The 16,519-nt window shown below is 47.2% G+C and overlaps 2 protein-coding genes across 12 annotated transcripts in view; both read right to left on the minus strand.

Moving 5' to 3' along the window:
• Positions 1-750, minus strand: part of SORBS3 (sorbin and SH3 domain containing 3) — a 41,217-nt gene extending 40,467 nt beyond the window's left edge. For 2 of the 4 annotated variants that reach the window (XM_065584557.1, XM_065584551.1), the window contains exon 1: positions 612-750. The gene's annotated coding sequence lies outside the window, so the exon portion shown is untranslated. Of the gene's footprint in view, positions 1-607 lie in introns of all 4 variants that reach the window. The other 2 variants (XM_065584556.1, XM_065584550.1) reach the window with 1 other exon arrangement.
• An 8,234-nt stretch (positions 751-8,984) lies between these two features.
• PPP3CC (protein phosphatase 3 catalytic subunit gamma) overlaps positions 8,985-16,519 on the minus strand; it is a 52,837-nt gene continuing 45,302 nt past the window's right edge. For 4 of the 8 annotated variants that reach the window (XM_008168658.4, XM_005285121.5, XM_008168657.4 and 1 more), the window contains 2 exons: positions 14,730-14,759; positions 8,985-13,405 (listed from right to left, as the gene is read on the minus strand). In XM_008168658.4, the coding sequence (XP_008166880.1) occupies positions 13,230-13,405; positions 14,730-14,759 (206 nt within the window). In that variant the 3' untranslated portion in view covers positions 8,985-13,229. The remainder of the gene's footprint in view (positions 13,406-14,729; positions 14,760-16,519) is intronic. The other 4 variants (XM_065584562.1, XM_005285122.5, XM_065584561.1 and 1 more) reach the window with 1 other exon arrangement.

Consider the following 16,519-nt stretch of genomic DNA (forward strand, 5'->3'; position numbering starts at 1 on the left):
TTAACAATCGCTGGTGATCTTGGTAACACTGGGAGGGACAAGAACTTGGCTTGGTCTCTGCTAGTGGAATTTCTCCTATTTCATTAAGTAAATTCTAGCCCATCTTCCCTCAAAACAGTACATTTGCTTCTATACTACACAGGCAAGGAGGGTCAATAGCTCACGTCATCAATCCCAGACGTTAAATCCTAGACCGGGGCTCTCAATCTGGGAGTTACACACATGTGCTGAGGGGTTCTGACCACCCTGCCTTTCTCTGCTAAATGGTTGGGGGTTGCTGGGTAGATCCCAGTTAGATGTGGGAGGTCCCAGAATGGGAAAGTCTGAGAACCAGTGCCCTAGATCTCACTGAAAATGGCCCTTGCAATGAGATCTGAATGACATGCATTCAGCTCCTAAAAGGCTGGTGGCCTTTGTACCCAATGCACATACAATGCCCTAAGGAGAAACAGCAGCTGCCTGTGAACGATCTTTTCAAAGCGTGCTGTAGCCTGAGACACACTGCCACAGCCCCACCTCGTCACGTGCCTTGCTGACCCAGAGAGCTCCCACCAAACCAGCTAACGTCCACAAGGGTCATCACAAAGTACGTGCACACCCCACTCACCTACCCGGCTCCTGCTTGCTGAGTGGTCTTCGCCCTGCAATCCTCCTTCTCAAAGTCTAAGCTTTCATCACCCTCACGCTGCACTGCTCCTGCTGCTCTGAGCCCGGTCCGTCCTTCGGTTGCAGATAAATATTTAACACGCAGACTGTGACAGAATCAACAACGCTCAACTGTTTCCTGCTTGCTAGATGGCAGGGTGCTAGCCAGACAGCTCTACGAGCATGCAGGCATGGCCTGATTGATTAGATATTATTCCCTTCCAGAAGGGAAAGCCGGGTGCAGAGAGCTCATGTCTCTTACAGCACTCACTCGCCTGGCATTGCATTCGCAACATTAGGCTTTAGCTTTCATCCAGGGATTTCAAAACGCTTTGCGGGGGTCTCTAACCTAAACCAGTGATGCTATCACCAATTTACAGAGAGGCTGTGGCTTCCCCAAGGAGGGAGAACTGGGAATAGAACCCAGAAGTGCTGACTCCCAGCAGGGGGCAGCTTTAAAGCTTACGCTGGATAGGCAGCTGCCGTGGGTGGGTGCCTGGGGAATTTTGATGGTGCAAAGGAGATCTCCAAAGAGAACACCAAGTTCCAGGGAAACGTCCGCTCAATGTGCCGCAGTAGCCAAAATAGCGACCAATGTTAGGAGCCATCAGAAAAGGGGTGGATAATAAGACAGTAACTATCATCTTGCCTCTATATAACTCTATGGAACGACCACACCTTGAATACTGTGGGCAGTTCTGGTCACCCCCTCTCAAAAAAGATATATTGGAATTGGAAAAGGTTCAGAGAAGGATAACAAAAATGATTAGGGGTATGGAATGGCTTCTGTATGAGGAGAAATTAAAAAGACTGGGACTTTTCAGCTTGGAAAAGAGACAACTACCAGGGTGGGGGATATGAGAGAGGTCTATAAAATCATGACTGGTGTGGAGAAAGTAAACAAGGAAGTGTTATTTGCTCCTTCTCATAACACAAGAACCAGGGGTCACCCAATGAAATTAATAGCCAGCAGGTTTAAAACAAACATAAGGATGTACTTCACACTATACTAAGTCAACCTGTGGAACCTGTTGCCAGGGGATGTTGTGAAGGCCAAAACTATAAACGGGTTAAAAAAAGAACTAGGTAAGTTCATGGAGGATCGGTGCATTAATGGCTATTAGCCAAGGTGGTCAGGGAGGCAACCCCCTGCTCTGGGTGTCCCTACACCTCTGACTGCCAGAAGCTGGGAGTGATGACGGGATGGATGGGTCACTCAATGAGTGCCTGTGCTGTCATTCCCTCTGGGGCACCTGGCATTGGCCACTATCAGAATACAGGATACCAGGCTAAATGGACCATTGGTCTGACCCACTATGGCCATTCTTATGTTTGAGTTATGCAGATGAGAAAAAATAAGTTCCCAGTCCTAGTGAGGAGGAGAAAATAGACAAGACCAGAGGAAGTGCCAGACGAAATCTGAGCAGGGGCCCATCTAGCCTGGTATCCTGGCTCTGACATGACCAGTACTGGCTGTTTCAAGAGCTAGGTGCAGGAAGTCCCCTAGTGGCTAATTAGGCAATAATCTACCCATGAGTGGGCTTCCTTCCAGACCTTCATGAGTCAGTGCCCTGAAGCAGGTGGGGCTTTTATCCCTTCTCATTATTTATTCTGTCCAACATAACTGAATGATTTGGGGGTGTGTGGAGGAAAATGGGGGAAACTGAGTGAGAGATGGGCAGGCCGAGGGAATAGAGGCAGTGAGCCAGCAGAGGGAACACACTATTAGGGACGGTGGCACTGGAGAAGAGATGAGGACCCAGTCTGTTTTAAAATAGCCATAACAACACTAATGCCCTAAGGAAAGGGAAAATAATACCTGAAATGTAGCAATATAGGCACATAGTGTGTTCAGCACCTTCTAGCGGTAGCCACAATTATAATACAGTACTTCCAACTTCAGGAAAGTGCCTGCTGGATTACCCTAGCAGGGAACTGGGTATGGCTGGTTGGAACATGAAAGGAAATCCTGGGGGATGCACAGCAGTGCAGCCAGGTTTCTACAGCTGAGATGCTGCTTATTACACTAGTCAAAATGGTCTTCTACGTCATGCTCCCCTGCTTAGCACATGTCCACACAACAAGTGACAGCTGCAGCTGGCTACAGTGCAGACACTTCCTGCAGTCATGGATGGGGTGTTTCCAGCACTGTAGTAAATCCACCTCTCAGAGGAGGGGAAGAATCCTTCCATCAACCTACCTGAGCCCACACTCGGGGGGTGAGGTCAACTTAATTACTTTACCAGGGGCGTGACATTTTTCACAGTCGTCAGCAATATAGCTAAGCTGACCTAAGTTTTAAGTGTAGACCAGGCCTTAGATTGTATGCCCCTGAGGTCCCAGTCACTGGTTAGAGGCCTTTGTTTACTAATGCTACACTTGTGAATAGTAATAAAGAAAAATAAATTGTACCTGCATCAGCTCTGGCTCAGATTTTCTACTGTGATGGGGGATAGAGAGGAACCTGCAGGGAGAGAGATTTCATGCTACCCTTTGACTCTGCTTCTGCCCAGGTCCTCCTGCCTGGGCTAGGATATGGGACCTCCTCCTGCTATCGCTGAAGTCTATGCAAGTTTGGCTATCTATAGTTCAGGACCATTGGCTTAGTGCCTGCAGTCAGACACTGGCCTCCTATTTCACACTGAAAGCACCATAGAAAAGAGAGATGGGGAAGGACAGATGAGGTTACACCTTGTCTATGGAACCACAGGCCAATGCAGTATGGTTCCCTATGGTATACTTGTGACGGAGCAGGGCAGATTTGACCTGGGAATGTTGCAGGGGGGTTGCAGTGGGGATGGGGGACTTCCCTTGAAGGAAGCTACCTGAGCTGTAACCTGAGCCAGGAGGGGGTGGGGAGAATTAACACCTTCTGCCCGGGAGACTGAACAAAGGAGAGGAGGAGCTGGGGGCAGGGGGAGAGAGGAGCTGCAGGAGGAGTTTTGGTTTGGTTTTCAGTTTTGGGCTGCGTGGTGCAACGCAGGGAACCCCAAGCTGGGGTCTAAGCTCCCTGAACCTCCCAGAGGGAGGTAATTGAGGGGGTCTGGTCGTACCTACACGCTCTGCTTGAGACTGTGTTCCTGTCCTTAAATAAACCTTCTGCTTTACTGGCTGGTTGAGAGTCACAGTGAATCTCAGGAAGAGGGGTGCAGGGCCCTGACTCCCCCACACTCCGCGACAATACTCTCCAGGGCTCTGTCCAGCTTCATTTTCCATAACTCAAGCAGAAAGCTCTCGCAGGGGACTGAGGTCCAGCAAGCGGCTGCACTAGGCATTCATGTATAAGCAGGCAGCGTGGCTTGCCATTGGCTACTTTCCCGTGGCTAACCCCGTGTTTTACCCTAGGAAAACAAGTCAACCCCTGGATGGCCTAGCATACCCCAATGGGCAGAATAAACAAGAGTGCAAGCAGGGGGCTAGGGCTGCTTGTTGATATCTCACCTGTACTGGTACCTGCCTAACAGAACTTACGTACAAGCTGCAGGCTCAGAACACCACTTGTCCTGCAGGGAGGTGTTCTTCCTTTAGTATTTAAAGATGAACTCACCATTATTCAATGGAATCGATGCAGCAGAAGTATTTTAAGACACCAGGGTGGGCAAGCGCTGAACACACGTTAAACGAGGACCGGGCAAGCCATCTAGCTATGGGTATATGTTGTTGAACTGAAGGTAACTGACTAGATTTCACAAAGTGAAAGGAAAGCTGATAAGAAAGCAGCAGTGACCATACAAGCCTATCAAGTACGCCACAGCTGGGCCCTGCATCACTTGTTTGGCTTAGCACTACCTTTGGTCTTAGTGCTCATATCCTTCCAAGGACTTACCCACAGCAGGCTCGGGCAGCAGGACCTGACCAGACCCAACTGACCTGGCTCCCCTCTCCGTTGAGAAGGAACACATTTCAAAAGCCACACTCCATCGCTGCCCCCATCAGATCAGCAAGGAATTGGCGGCACCCACTCAGATGCCTCCAGGAAGGGTACAAGTGACAGCCACTGCTGCTGCCCTCTAGCAGCTGGTTTTGTGTGCTCCTTTGTGCCTGGCCTAGGTTAATGTTGACAGAGTCCCCGCGAGCCCAGAGGGGCAGCCATGTATCTATCTATTTGCATAGCCTTTGCACGATGGCCCACTTGTGCAAGGAAGGCATACGCTCCAGCAGTCAGCAAGGGCTTTCCATACCACACAGGATCAGGTCCACCCCATGCACAGGATGACCTGTGCTGCTTAGATAAAAAGTGTTGCAAAGGGAGAATAGACAAATGCAGGATGCCAGGACTCCTGGGTTCTATTGCCAGCCCTGGCACTAATTTGCGATGTAACCTTGGGCAAGTTACTGAATGCTTATGCATCTCTGATTCCCATCTGCAAAATGGGCACACAGAGGCTGAATGTATCACAATTGGTGAAGTGCTTGGAGATCCTAAAATGGAAGACAGAGGACAGGGCCTGTGGGTATATGGTATAGCTCTTCTGGCAGCTCTGCCTGCAGCAGGATCATTTTTGGAATAGAAATACAGTGGAACAGCAGGAGATAAGTAGAACAGGTTTTGTTGTGGTTTGTTGTTAAGGCATCAGCTACAGCTTCTAATCGCCTCTGCTCAGACCTGCCACAGCCCCAAGGGGGTTCTGGTAAGTGACCACAAAGAGCAGCATGAGACTGGTAATGTTTGCAAAGCCACCATTCAGAATTTAGCCGGGGATGTGGGAAATAGGATTCTAAAGAGAAACAGCAGGCGTAACGCTGGCAGGTAGAACTCAATCTCCATTCAAAGATCTAAGCCAGCAAGAGAACCAGATAGCTGAATGTTTGTTTAACCTCTGAAAAGCCCATAGAAAGACACAGCACACTAGCAGGAACAAGCTATAGAATGAAGTTAATCCCTGCTGAGGAAGTCACTCACAGAACAGGGCTCCATCCCCTACAGCAAATTTGGGAGACATTTGCACATATTCCAAGGGGTGGTGATAAATGGACAGCAATGATTGTCTAAAACGTAGGCGCCTGACTCACGCAGAGATTGTTTTAAACAGTGAGAACAGCATAGTAATAAGGTGCAGTAAGGCTTGGAGCTCTCTCTTGGTATTTACATGGCTCTTGTCACTACAGCATCTGTAGCACTACAGGGGAGGGGCAGATGGGCCCTAAAAGGCAGTTGGCACAGCTCTACACACAATCATTGTTTACAGTAATAAAGCAGGAACTAAGACCAGCAGTGTTTTCTAACTGCTGTGCAAGGTCAGAGTCACGTTATACACATTACTTAATCCTCCTTCAGTCCTCCTTGGTGAACTTTCCCCTCCTCCACGGAGGTTTCAATCCTAGGTTAACCTAGTTTTAATGTGTCTTTGTAACTCACATGTCACGTGACTCGTAAGAACTTTACCCTCCCTGTCAAACTTGAACTGGGAGGGATTTCAATTGCTGCTCTGTAATGCCAATGAGAGGGGGCGGGGGAAGAATTGCTGCTCTATAGCAGGGAAGTGGTGGGGGTTTTAAAGGAGGAACCGTAAAACATGGGCACCATATAAAATGTTTATCAGCCAAGCTTTGGAAGCTTACTGGGCGTTTACATGCCACTCAGCTTTACAAAAGAAAGTGGGGCCTAGCAGATTGGGCACCAGACAGGCTGTCTGGAGACCTGGGTTCTATTTCCTGCTCAACCACTCACTTGTGTGTGGCCTTGGGCAAAACCCTTCCCCGTCCCATGCTACGCCTATCTTGTCTGGTGAGACTGAAGGCTCTTGAGGGCAGGGATTGTCCCAACCTGAGTGTGTACAGCACTTAGCACATAGGTGCCCTGGTCTCAGGTGGAGATTTGAGGCCCTCCTAGAATATAAATTAATAGTAAGACCACTTGTGAACCTGCGACATCTTACTAGATGGCCACAATTCAGAAAATGGAAATTATCTCTGCACAGACATGACCAGGGAATTAAAAAAAAGAAAAAAAAAGAAGCATAAGAGGTAAGAGTCCTTAGCCGAGATCCATTCAGATCCTTGCACTTGACTTGGGAGAAATGTCTCTCCTGCCAGCTTGTGCTAAACAGTAGCTGGGGCGGAGGGGGGGAAAGAGAGACAGTGGAGGAGGCCGGATGCAAGTGACTGATCAGTAAAATAAACCCTATTCAGTTTTGAATGTTAAAAGTAAGGCAACACCGACATCTCAGCACCTGACCTGAGATTCTCTGCAAGAGCAACAGCACCCTCTGCTGGTGTAATGGCAGCATGAGCAGTGAACACAGCAAATCCCGGCAGTACTAGGGAATCAGGCACTGGCTTGTAGAGTTTTCAGTAGAGGGGGTGGGAAAGACTAGCTACCTCCAAGTACAATTTAAAAATGAAGCCCATTTCAAACCATACGGCTTCCCAATGAAAGCCCTGGGACTGTAAAAGATGACACTATTTACCGAATAGCGGGAGCGCGGGTGCAGGGGGACCGGCTAGCGGGGGGGGGGGAGGGGGAGGGAGCGGGGGGAGAGAGAGAAGGGGGGCGGCCAGGGCTACAGCGGGGCGCTGCCACGCGGCCCCTCCTGCTGCGCCGCCTGCCCCCTGCCGGGAGGGCTCTGCTCCGGTCAGTGGGGAGAGAAGGACGAGGACTGCCCTGCTGGGCTTGCTGCAGGGTGCTCCTGTCCTCCACGCCACCGCCCCCTACAGGGTGGCCGGAGCAGGGGAGGGGGAAAAAAAAAACCACGCATCTGTGCCACCCTAGGATTGGGCGGAATGCCGCCTCGTTCAATCTGCCACCCCAAGCACCAGCTTGCTCGTCTGGTGCCTGGAGCCAGCCCTGGGGACAACTCATGGGCATTTGCTGGAATAGTATCACCCACTACTCTACTGCCTTTCAGACAAGGATCAGAGCACCTTACAACTATAATTAACCTTCAGCCTACCTGGGGAGGGAGGTGAAATATAGGAATATGAGCAACCTCTAGCCTGCAATGCAGCAGCTGTAGTGAATGCACTATACCAGTTTAAGGTAGGAAGGTAAAGAGTGTCCATCTGAAACAAAAGAGGGAATTTAGCCAGGCAGAATACAGTTACCTGAATTGGAGTTTCACTGTGTTTAAACACCCACATCTTTAAACACTATGATTATTCAGCCCCTCTTATGCAGAAGACTCCATCCTAGACCACAGCTCCGTGAGCCATGCTAAGAGGAGCACACCTACTGGATCCAGGGCACCACAGAGGTACTCTGAGGCCATGGTGATAAGCGTGGTATTAACACACCTAAATAAAACAGAACTTCCTACACCACCAACCTGCTTCTTGGAAGTCTCCCATCAAGTCCTGACTCAGCCCAGCCAGGCTTAGCTGCAGGAGGCAGTGTGGCCCAGTGCATCAGGCAATGGACCGAGTCAGGAGACCTGGGTTCTATTCCTGGCTTGGCCGGGTGACTTGGATAAATTACTTCCCCTCTTTGGGTCCAAATCCCCATCTGTCAAATACAGATTTTCCTTTGTACGGGGCGTGAGATCTCTGGCCAAAGTGTTATACATAAGAGGTAGCAGTGTTAACATGTGAGATCACCGCAACAGTGGTGTGGCTGGAGGTCATGTGATATGGAAAGGGAATTCCTACCCCGAAAATACCATTCTGAGGAACAAACCGTTGAGCAAACACAGACAGGATTTTCCTCTCCAAGCCTTATATGCCAATGACTAGAAACCCACTGATCCTCAGATGCACCACAGTGAATCGGATTTGAATAAAGACACCAGAGCCAAATGACTGTCATTTAATTTTTAACTTTTTTTTTTAAAGATGACTTCCAATTTACATTAAGACAGTTCTAACAAATTCATTCCTTGTTCACAAAAAAGAGAAATTATATTAAATAATTTCTGCCAATAAATAACATTTTTCACCATTTTTCTTTAAACATAACTAAAAAAAGCAAGAAAAAAGGAGGCAGTCTCCAGGCAACGGGCATATGCTCCTTCAGCGGCGAGAACCTAAGTCATCATCACCATATCCAACACATGTTCTTAGGGGCTTTACGGTCCTTTGGGTCTGAGGCAGACAAGCCTCCGAGCTGCTCCGTTACAAGAATCTAGCTAGGTAAGATTTACCCAAGTGTGGTGGTGTGCCAAGAAAGGCCCTTAAAAATAGGTGTGTGGGATGGCATCACAGTAAAAGGTTCTCCCAAAACAAGGTAAATGCACCTTTGTTCCCAATGCTGAAATATCCCATTGCTGACTCCCTCCTTGTTACATGCACCTTGCTATAACATGCAAAAATAAGACAGGCTGCTAGGGACAGCCTTGTGGAGAAAGGAGTGCAGTGGCACTGCCCTTAATAGTCTGGAGTTCCATGGACTGATTGTACTCCTTGGCTTTTGTGTTTATTCTTTTTTTTTTTTTTCCTTTTTCTTTTTCTTTTTTTTTTTTGCAAAGTCTCATTTGTCAAGCTTCTGCAGCTGGCTGGCAAGAGGGGATGGAAACAGAGGACGGAATGGAGCTCTGAGATGAAGCCTCTTCAGACATGCATAGTTCCAAAGCAGAACCAGTGCTGGGTTTCTGGGAGATGGGATGGGAAGTTGGAAGAGGAGAAACTACTTCAAGTCTCTGTAATACTTTTGCACTTGGAGCAGGGGGAATATTTAAGCCCCTCCCTCTCTCAGACATGGCTTTGAAGGCCACAGTTCTTTACACTCGTCTGTTACAGTGCAGAAGTGCAGGAGCCCCTCTCGCACCAAATGCTGTGCTTGTGGCATGATGCTTTGCTGGGAATGAGCTCTACTTTCTTTCCAGAGCTGCCCAGCACTCAAAGCCTATGCTTAGAGGTCTCTCTCCCCCTCCTTCCTTGGGATACAAAGAACAGAAGTGAAGGGGACTGTGAGGTTTAAATGCTTAGCACTGAAGGTTGGTTCACATATTGTGTTTATATTTTAAAAGCAAAAATCCTGGCCGCCCCGACTCCGATTGAAGGTGGAATCTCAACATGCCCAAGATAACTGCAGCTGGTGATGGTACACTCCTCCCCTACTGTCAATGCACGATTACCACCGCTCAGACACTGCTACCCATTTACAGCACCACTCGGCGCAACAGGAGCTAGTTAACCTCTGAATTAAAGAGGAAAAGCCAGGACACGGAAGGTTACAAGATGAACATCAATTAAGGGGGTAATTAACACCCACTCTCCCCAATCTGTGCTGCTGCTCACCCCCTCGCCCCATTAAGAACACTGCATACTGTGCTGAAAAAACACAGACCCTGGCACCAACGTTCCCATAGCAACTGGAGACTGTGCTTCGCCTGACAGCATCCTATCTGCATGTGCTTGTGTGGGATATGGAATACGTTTCCAGCAGCTCTCAGCTTGATAGAATAAGGAGGGGAAGACCCGATAGCTCCTGCATGGGGAAGCCATGAGTCATCCAGAGAGCTCCTTCCGCCCACAACACACTGGGCTAGCGACTGCTGTCAGAGCCGCTCAGTACTGCTCATTCGAGCTGATTGTGACTAATGTGAGAGCTGGGCTCCTCCCCATCGGAGACAGCCTCATTGACTGACAATTAGCAGATGACTTGGGACTCCTGTTTAAGGAACACCCAACAATTAACATGCTTAAAAACAAGCCCCCTCTGGCTCAATGTATTGCTAAGTCACAAGCCAATCAGAATTTAGGAAGCCAGCTGTCACCCCCAGTTATGCCCCCTGATTAGTTGAGGATGGATAATTTTGGCAGGCATGCAGCTCCAGTAACTATGGTTTCGAAGCTCCATGCTTTGCAAACACCACTTAAGCAATGCTATGGTGAGCCTCCAGCTTTGAAACAGAAACTAATCTTTCTTTGAGGAGTAAGGGCAAAGAGGGTCACAGCAGAAGCTGGTAGGGCTGAACTGCAACCTGCTTTAAAAAACAAAAACAAACAAACAAAAAAAACCACACCTCAGAACAGGACAGCGTTTCATGAACAAACGCCTTTTCTTTTCAAGAAAGCCAACACCAGCAACCTGGAATCCATGAGCAAAGCTTCCGTTGCAACTGGGGCAGAAACAACTTTCAGTGTTAAGCTTTCGAAGGGTGATGAGCAGAGGATACCTTTGCAGTGTCTTCTCCCACCATTACTATGGACAGGAGGGCTCCCACCTAGCCAAACACTCCCCTTCCCCCCCCACCCCAACCGGTTATTCACTAACCCCTAAGGAGGGACAGATTAATCTCATTCTGGTACCTGTCACATGGCTCTTGAAACAGAGATGCTGCTCAGAGAAGATCTCAGCCAGGTCAGAGTGTGTGCACTACACACTAGGATAGCACACTGCACAACCAGCCAGTTTTAAAAGGAAGATGCAATGTTTAAGTCTATTCCTGCTTTGGAACAGATGCCATAGAAAGAAAAGGGATATCAAGAGGGACCCCTTGCCCCACACAGGAGTAAGAAAAGACAAGCCTTCCAAAAACACTCACTTTCACAAAGCGGCAGTCATGTAAAAAAAAAAATGGTGACACATGACTTTAAGAGTCCATCGCTAAAACCCCCTTCTGCTCAGATGCAGTGTCCTAAATAACTGGTATGAAATTAAGTTTGTGACATATCATTAGAAGTGACAATTTAAAGGATTCCTGTGAGGCAGCTGCCTTCCTCTGGGACTGGAATCAAAGACTATGCCCACAGCATGAAGGGAAGATAGTAACATCAAGGGGCTTCAAGACAAAATAAAGAACAGGGTGCATGGATCACCTAGAGGGTAGAGTTTAACCCTGCTCATCTGCTTGGTGGCAGTAGATGTCGTCATACATTTGTTCAAGTGGGAAGGGGAGCGAAAAGCAGCCAAGGCCTAGCATTTGAGTGATGCTGCTTTGATGCAATGTAATAAGCAGGAGGGGATTCAGCTAAAATGACCCATATGGGAAAGGCAGAAAGAGAGGAGTTTGCATTTTGTAAAAATAAGCAACCAGGTTTGGATTTTTCAAGGTCTGTTTCAAAAATGGATTCAGTCAAAGTCTGAATAAGTAAATGAACCAAACTGGGTACTTTGCTTATTTAGATTCCAACTTCAAAACACTTTACAATGTATAGAGGCCATTCTTTTGGCATCCCCAGTGTGCATTTATAGTAGAAACCCACCATCACCTAAAGAAATCTCCTTCCCCCAACTCACTAAAGAGATGTACTATAAAAACAGCCTTCAAGAATCTCTAGCCCAGATCCACTGAGTTCTCCAAGCCACTTTCCTTCTCTAAAAATTACCCTCCTCAGTACAAGCAAAGGAAACAGATGTTTCCAAGAACGTACGTGTTTCACAAGTCCCTCTCTGCACTGACCATTCAACAGCACAGATATTTAGGGGAAGGGGGCAACGATCAGTATGGATCACCAATCCTTCCCCATCCCATCTATCCACTTATCGGAGGCCAGGTAAATTACTCCCTCTTTCAGATGGAGTCCCTGATGTTCCCTGGATGGCTCACCATCTTCCATGCAGCATACATCGTCCATACCTCCACTAGTCACTAGGTTCTTGCTCACCTAATCCCTTATGCCTGTGTGTGTGTGTGTGTGTGTGTGTGTGTGTGTGTGTGTGTGTGTGTGTTCTGGTTGCTACTGTCTGTGGCAACACCAACGGCTTGTCAAGACACAGTTAGTGCACGGCAAGCTGGGGTGTAAAGCCTAGTGCACTAATTGGCTACATGGACATTGCTATTGTGCACTAAATGTTCCCTAGTGTGCACTGACCTACTCCTGTTTCAATGGACTACAAATCAAAACGCACAGTGTTCTGTAAAGAATGTTTAGATGCACTTCAAGTGTTGTTTGTTCTGATGGAACGATGCAAATGGTTTGCTTCAGAGTCTGAAAACCAGAAGCTTTAGAAAGAATGGCGACTAAAGGGGATGCTTTCCCATGCCCACCTTCCAGGTCATTCTAAGAGATTTTTTGTTCTATTGGAATAAATTGGAATTTTGAAGAAAAATGCGCTAGTTTTGGAAAATTCACACCCTTATCCCCAAGAGATAATCCAACACCCCAGCTGGAATCTGAACTATCCACTTTAACGTCACCTAGGATAAAGTCTTCCAAAAAGAGAAGGCTGGGTCTGAGCCAGTCGCTCCATGCAGCATGCCATCTTCCACAAGATCAATTGCTAAAGCAGCGACTGCAGCTAGACAATAAAAGTCGAAGAAAATAACAGCAAACTCCGTGAAGACAGTTGTGAAAACATTTTAAAATGAAAGATGCTGCTTTTGAAAGCACAGGCTAATTTAAAACTGTACCAAAGTCAAGATCAAAGTTGCTTGGGACTCAGTGTGATTTTTTTTTTTTTTAAATCCTCAGAGGTTCCCCTTCTGTGGGGGAGAGGTCAGCTGTACAGCACAACACTTCATATATGCACTAGCAATTAGATTGGTTTCTAAATTAAAAAAAAGATGGACTTTTTATATACTGAACATAAATTAAAAAATTACAAAATGGTCACCTTTCTTACAGAATGGATGCAAACTGGATTATGAACGTGCCTCCAGGTTAAGTTTATTTCTCCCCATCCCTATCCCACCCCAATAATAAATAAATAAAATTCATTAAGTTTTGGATCCTTTAGTGGTGCAGATTGGGCATTAGAACCATTACTAAGCTTTCTTCCCTGTGCCGTTCTTTTCCGCAGAGTTTGTTGAGGTTACCAAGTTCACCGGCCCGTCTGGGTGCATTGAATCTTTGCGCGGCGGCATGCGTTCATTAATGCGGTCCAACCCTCTGGCTTCTTCGAAGCTGCGGATCTTGTGCTGCGGTGAAAATCCACGGATGGCTAGAGCAAGGAGGGCAAAGAAGAGTCAGTCTCTGCCATAGCATACCGAGGAACAGCCTATCAGCATACACCATACTACAGAACCGAGAGTCGTGGCTACAGAGCACATGTCTGGGTAAGAAAAAGTAAGCAGCGGATCTGTGTATGATTTTGTCATTGTCTCATGAACTGGCAAAGTTATACTGGTGATATATAGAGTTGCATTATCTTTCATTAAACCAATTTTGAGGGTCCAGTTCAATTTACTCAGCAGCACCAATAAAGCCAGGGCTTATTTGCCTTGTTTTTGCTTATGACTTCCCTCGCGATACTGTTTAGCGGGGGCAACTTGCAGGCCAGACATGTGCCCTGTATTCTGAAGAGTTAATGCAGTGAAATAGCAGCACACTTTCAAAGCTGAAAAACATAATACTAAAAAAACAGTGAGGACAAATCAACAAAGGGCGTTTTACTTCAACACAAAAACCAGGCACTGCAACACCACAAAGAGGAGAAAGAGCTAATCCTTGGATCGGAAAGGAAGCATTTTATCTTGCATGACCAGGAGCTAAACGCATGGGACAGAGCAGATGCGTATGCTTTGTTTCTACTCAACCTTGCAGTAATTCAAGACCCTTGCAGGGACTGCCCTGCACAAAGCATTTAGCTAGTTTGTTTTACAATAGATTTAAGTAAAAGGTTTTGCTTCAAGCGTTTTTAAAGATTAAATTCTTTCAGATATTGTGATCTCTGAATAGTGTGGTTTTACCCAATGGAAATCTGATGAAATTGTGAAGGAGAATGTAAGTTTCCAAAGCAGTAATTTCATTACTCTGGTATTTAACTGCAGAGAGGGTATTGCCTCTCCACACTGTGCTCACTCCACCCGAAGGGAAGGCAAAGGCTGAGATCAGATCCCAAGGAGCCAGGATAGCAATAAATACAATCAAATATTTCCTATATGGTTTTGGTCAACTGTTCTTGCAGCCTTCAGAAACATATTGTCAAAGGCCTGAGCTGAGCAACAATCCATCCAGTGATGAAGTTTCAGGAATCAACACTAGGACCTTGATGAGACACCAGAATTTTCAGTCTGGGATCCTGCTACAGGAATACAGCAGTCCCAGATGCCCAGTCTTATGAAATTAAGCATCCCAACTCATCTCTGTGACATCAAGGCTGAGACAGATCTGAGATAGCCGAATATTTTATTTATTTTCCCAGAAGGGGCCAATCCTCCCCCATTTTTGGTGATGCAAGAGTAAAAAGCTTTCATACTGCTGATAAAGCTCCTTAAAATTAGCAGACAAACATGATTGAGTCTCTCGCAGGATTCTAGCCATACCTTCCCGTGCCTCTACCGCTTCTACTGTGGCTGTAATACAGGAGGAACAGTGGCATGCAAAAATGAAGACAGAAAAGAGTGAGTGAACTAACATTATTGCTGCCATTACAGAGACCCACAACCTTCCCCGCCCCAGTAAGGACCATGATGAAGATCAGTTGGCAGAGAAGGACTGACAGGAGCTAGAGACAGAAGGGCTGGAAGGGGATTTCACTCAGCTGGGATTTCCAGCTGAGGAGTCAAACTTCAGGCTGTTTGGGAGCCTCCTTCCTCTTAGTGGCATGAACTTCACTATACATGTCAAACTACTGAGTCCAAAACAGAGTAACAAAGCAACTAACAGGGCTGGCCCTTCAGCACCTCCTGGGCCAGGAGCATGTGTCCCCCATGATAGCCATGGGGCTGGTACCTCCTGGACTGAAGTGTGTCCCGTTTCCATTAGTTTGCAAAGCCAACCTTTAATGGGCACCTGCTATCGCCTTCAGCTTAGTGATGCTTTGGGAAGGAGAGTTCCATGGATGGAACTCACTGCCTCATGGAAATTGCAGTGCACAAACCTACCTGTGGCAGAAGTGCCTTTGTCACTTAAAGAAGAAACTGACCTTAATCAACAGGTTGGCATTTGGACAGGAGGGGAAGCAAAGGGGATTGGCTCCTTTTCTGGGAGTGGAGTGCTGAGTAGCACAGTAACTAGGCTGTTCAGCTCCTGATGTCTTGAAGTAGAACGCAACACAGGCAGATATTTCAAACCTACTTGGCTTCAACTCCTCCCACAAAAAGGGTTACTAAGCAACAAGACACCATAAGGTTTCAGCAATGTCATGTCTCCCTCCGCCCCTGGAACTGCTGCGATTGTCAACGTGCTTGTGCTAGTAATCCCTGTCAGAACACCTGGTAGCAGGGCATTCTCAATGGAGGGACCTTAATTGGAATCTACTTCCCCTTTAGGCTTGAAAGTGCCTGAGATTAAATCCTTGTGGCATAATGCACAGGTCATGTGTTCGGGCTTCCAGACAGAGGGTGAGGAAGGGGTAGCGTTGTGCATTAACATCGTAGCTCTGGCTTGAGGATCATTAGTTGACTCTTGTTAATCTCATGTTATTAAAGATCTGTAAAAGGCTCAGAGACGGTGAGAAGGGGAGCAAACCAGCTTCCCCGCCCTGACAATGAGGGTGCAAGATGACCCAATACAACACCGAATGCTCTCAGCTTGGTGTGGCCATTATCTGTGGAATGCATGACAGAACAGGGGGGTTTCCAGAGTGGTCTTTGAAGGAGGTCATTCAGTGCATGTTCCAAGCATTTGGGTAGCATGAAAGGCAGCATGAAGTTAGGAGTGGACAAGAGGGACAAGGAATGACAAGGAGAGAAGCATGGGGAGGGCATAAGAAGCAAGACGGTGCTTAGGAGCTGAGCATGGAGATGCAGGTAGCAGTGGAGTTATGGATTGCCTTGGTGAGAAGCTCAGACTTCATGCAGAAGAGGGGAAGTCAACAGAGACTGAAGGAGAGGAGGGAGAACAGGGTAAGAGCAGCAGGAATGATCTAATCGATCTGCCATCTCTCTCACTATTCTGATTAAACCACAAAGCTCATTATGAAACTGTGTAAAGCTAAAATCCTTCACTTCAGGTCAAAGCGTGGCACTTTGGGATGTGTCTGCATTGCACCTCACCTCTGAGGAGGTGGGGGTTCTGGGGAGAGGAATAACCTAAAAAAAGCAATAGACAGAAGTCTGTGTCCTAAGCTTGTTTGCACCTCTCCCATCTATAACATGTATCATCCTTCAAA

Source organism: Chrysemys picta, chromosome 2 (assembly GCF_011386835.1).
Source record: "Chrysemys picta bellii isolate R12L10 chromosome 2, ASM1138683v2, whole genome shotgun sequence".
NCBI lineage: Eukaryota > Metazoa > Chordata > Testudines > Emydidae > Chrysemys > Chrysemys picta.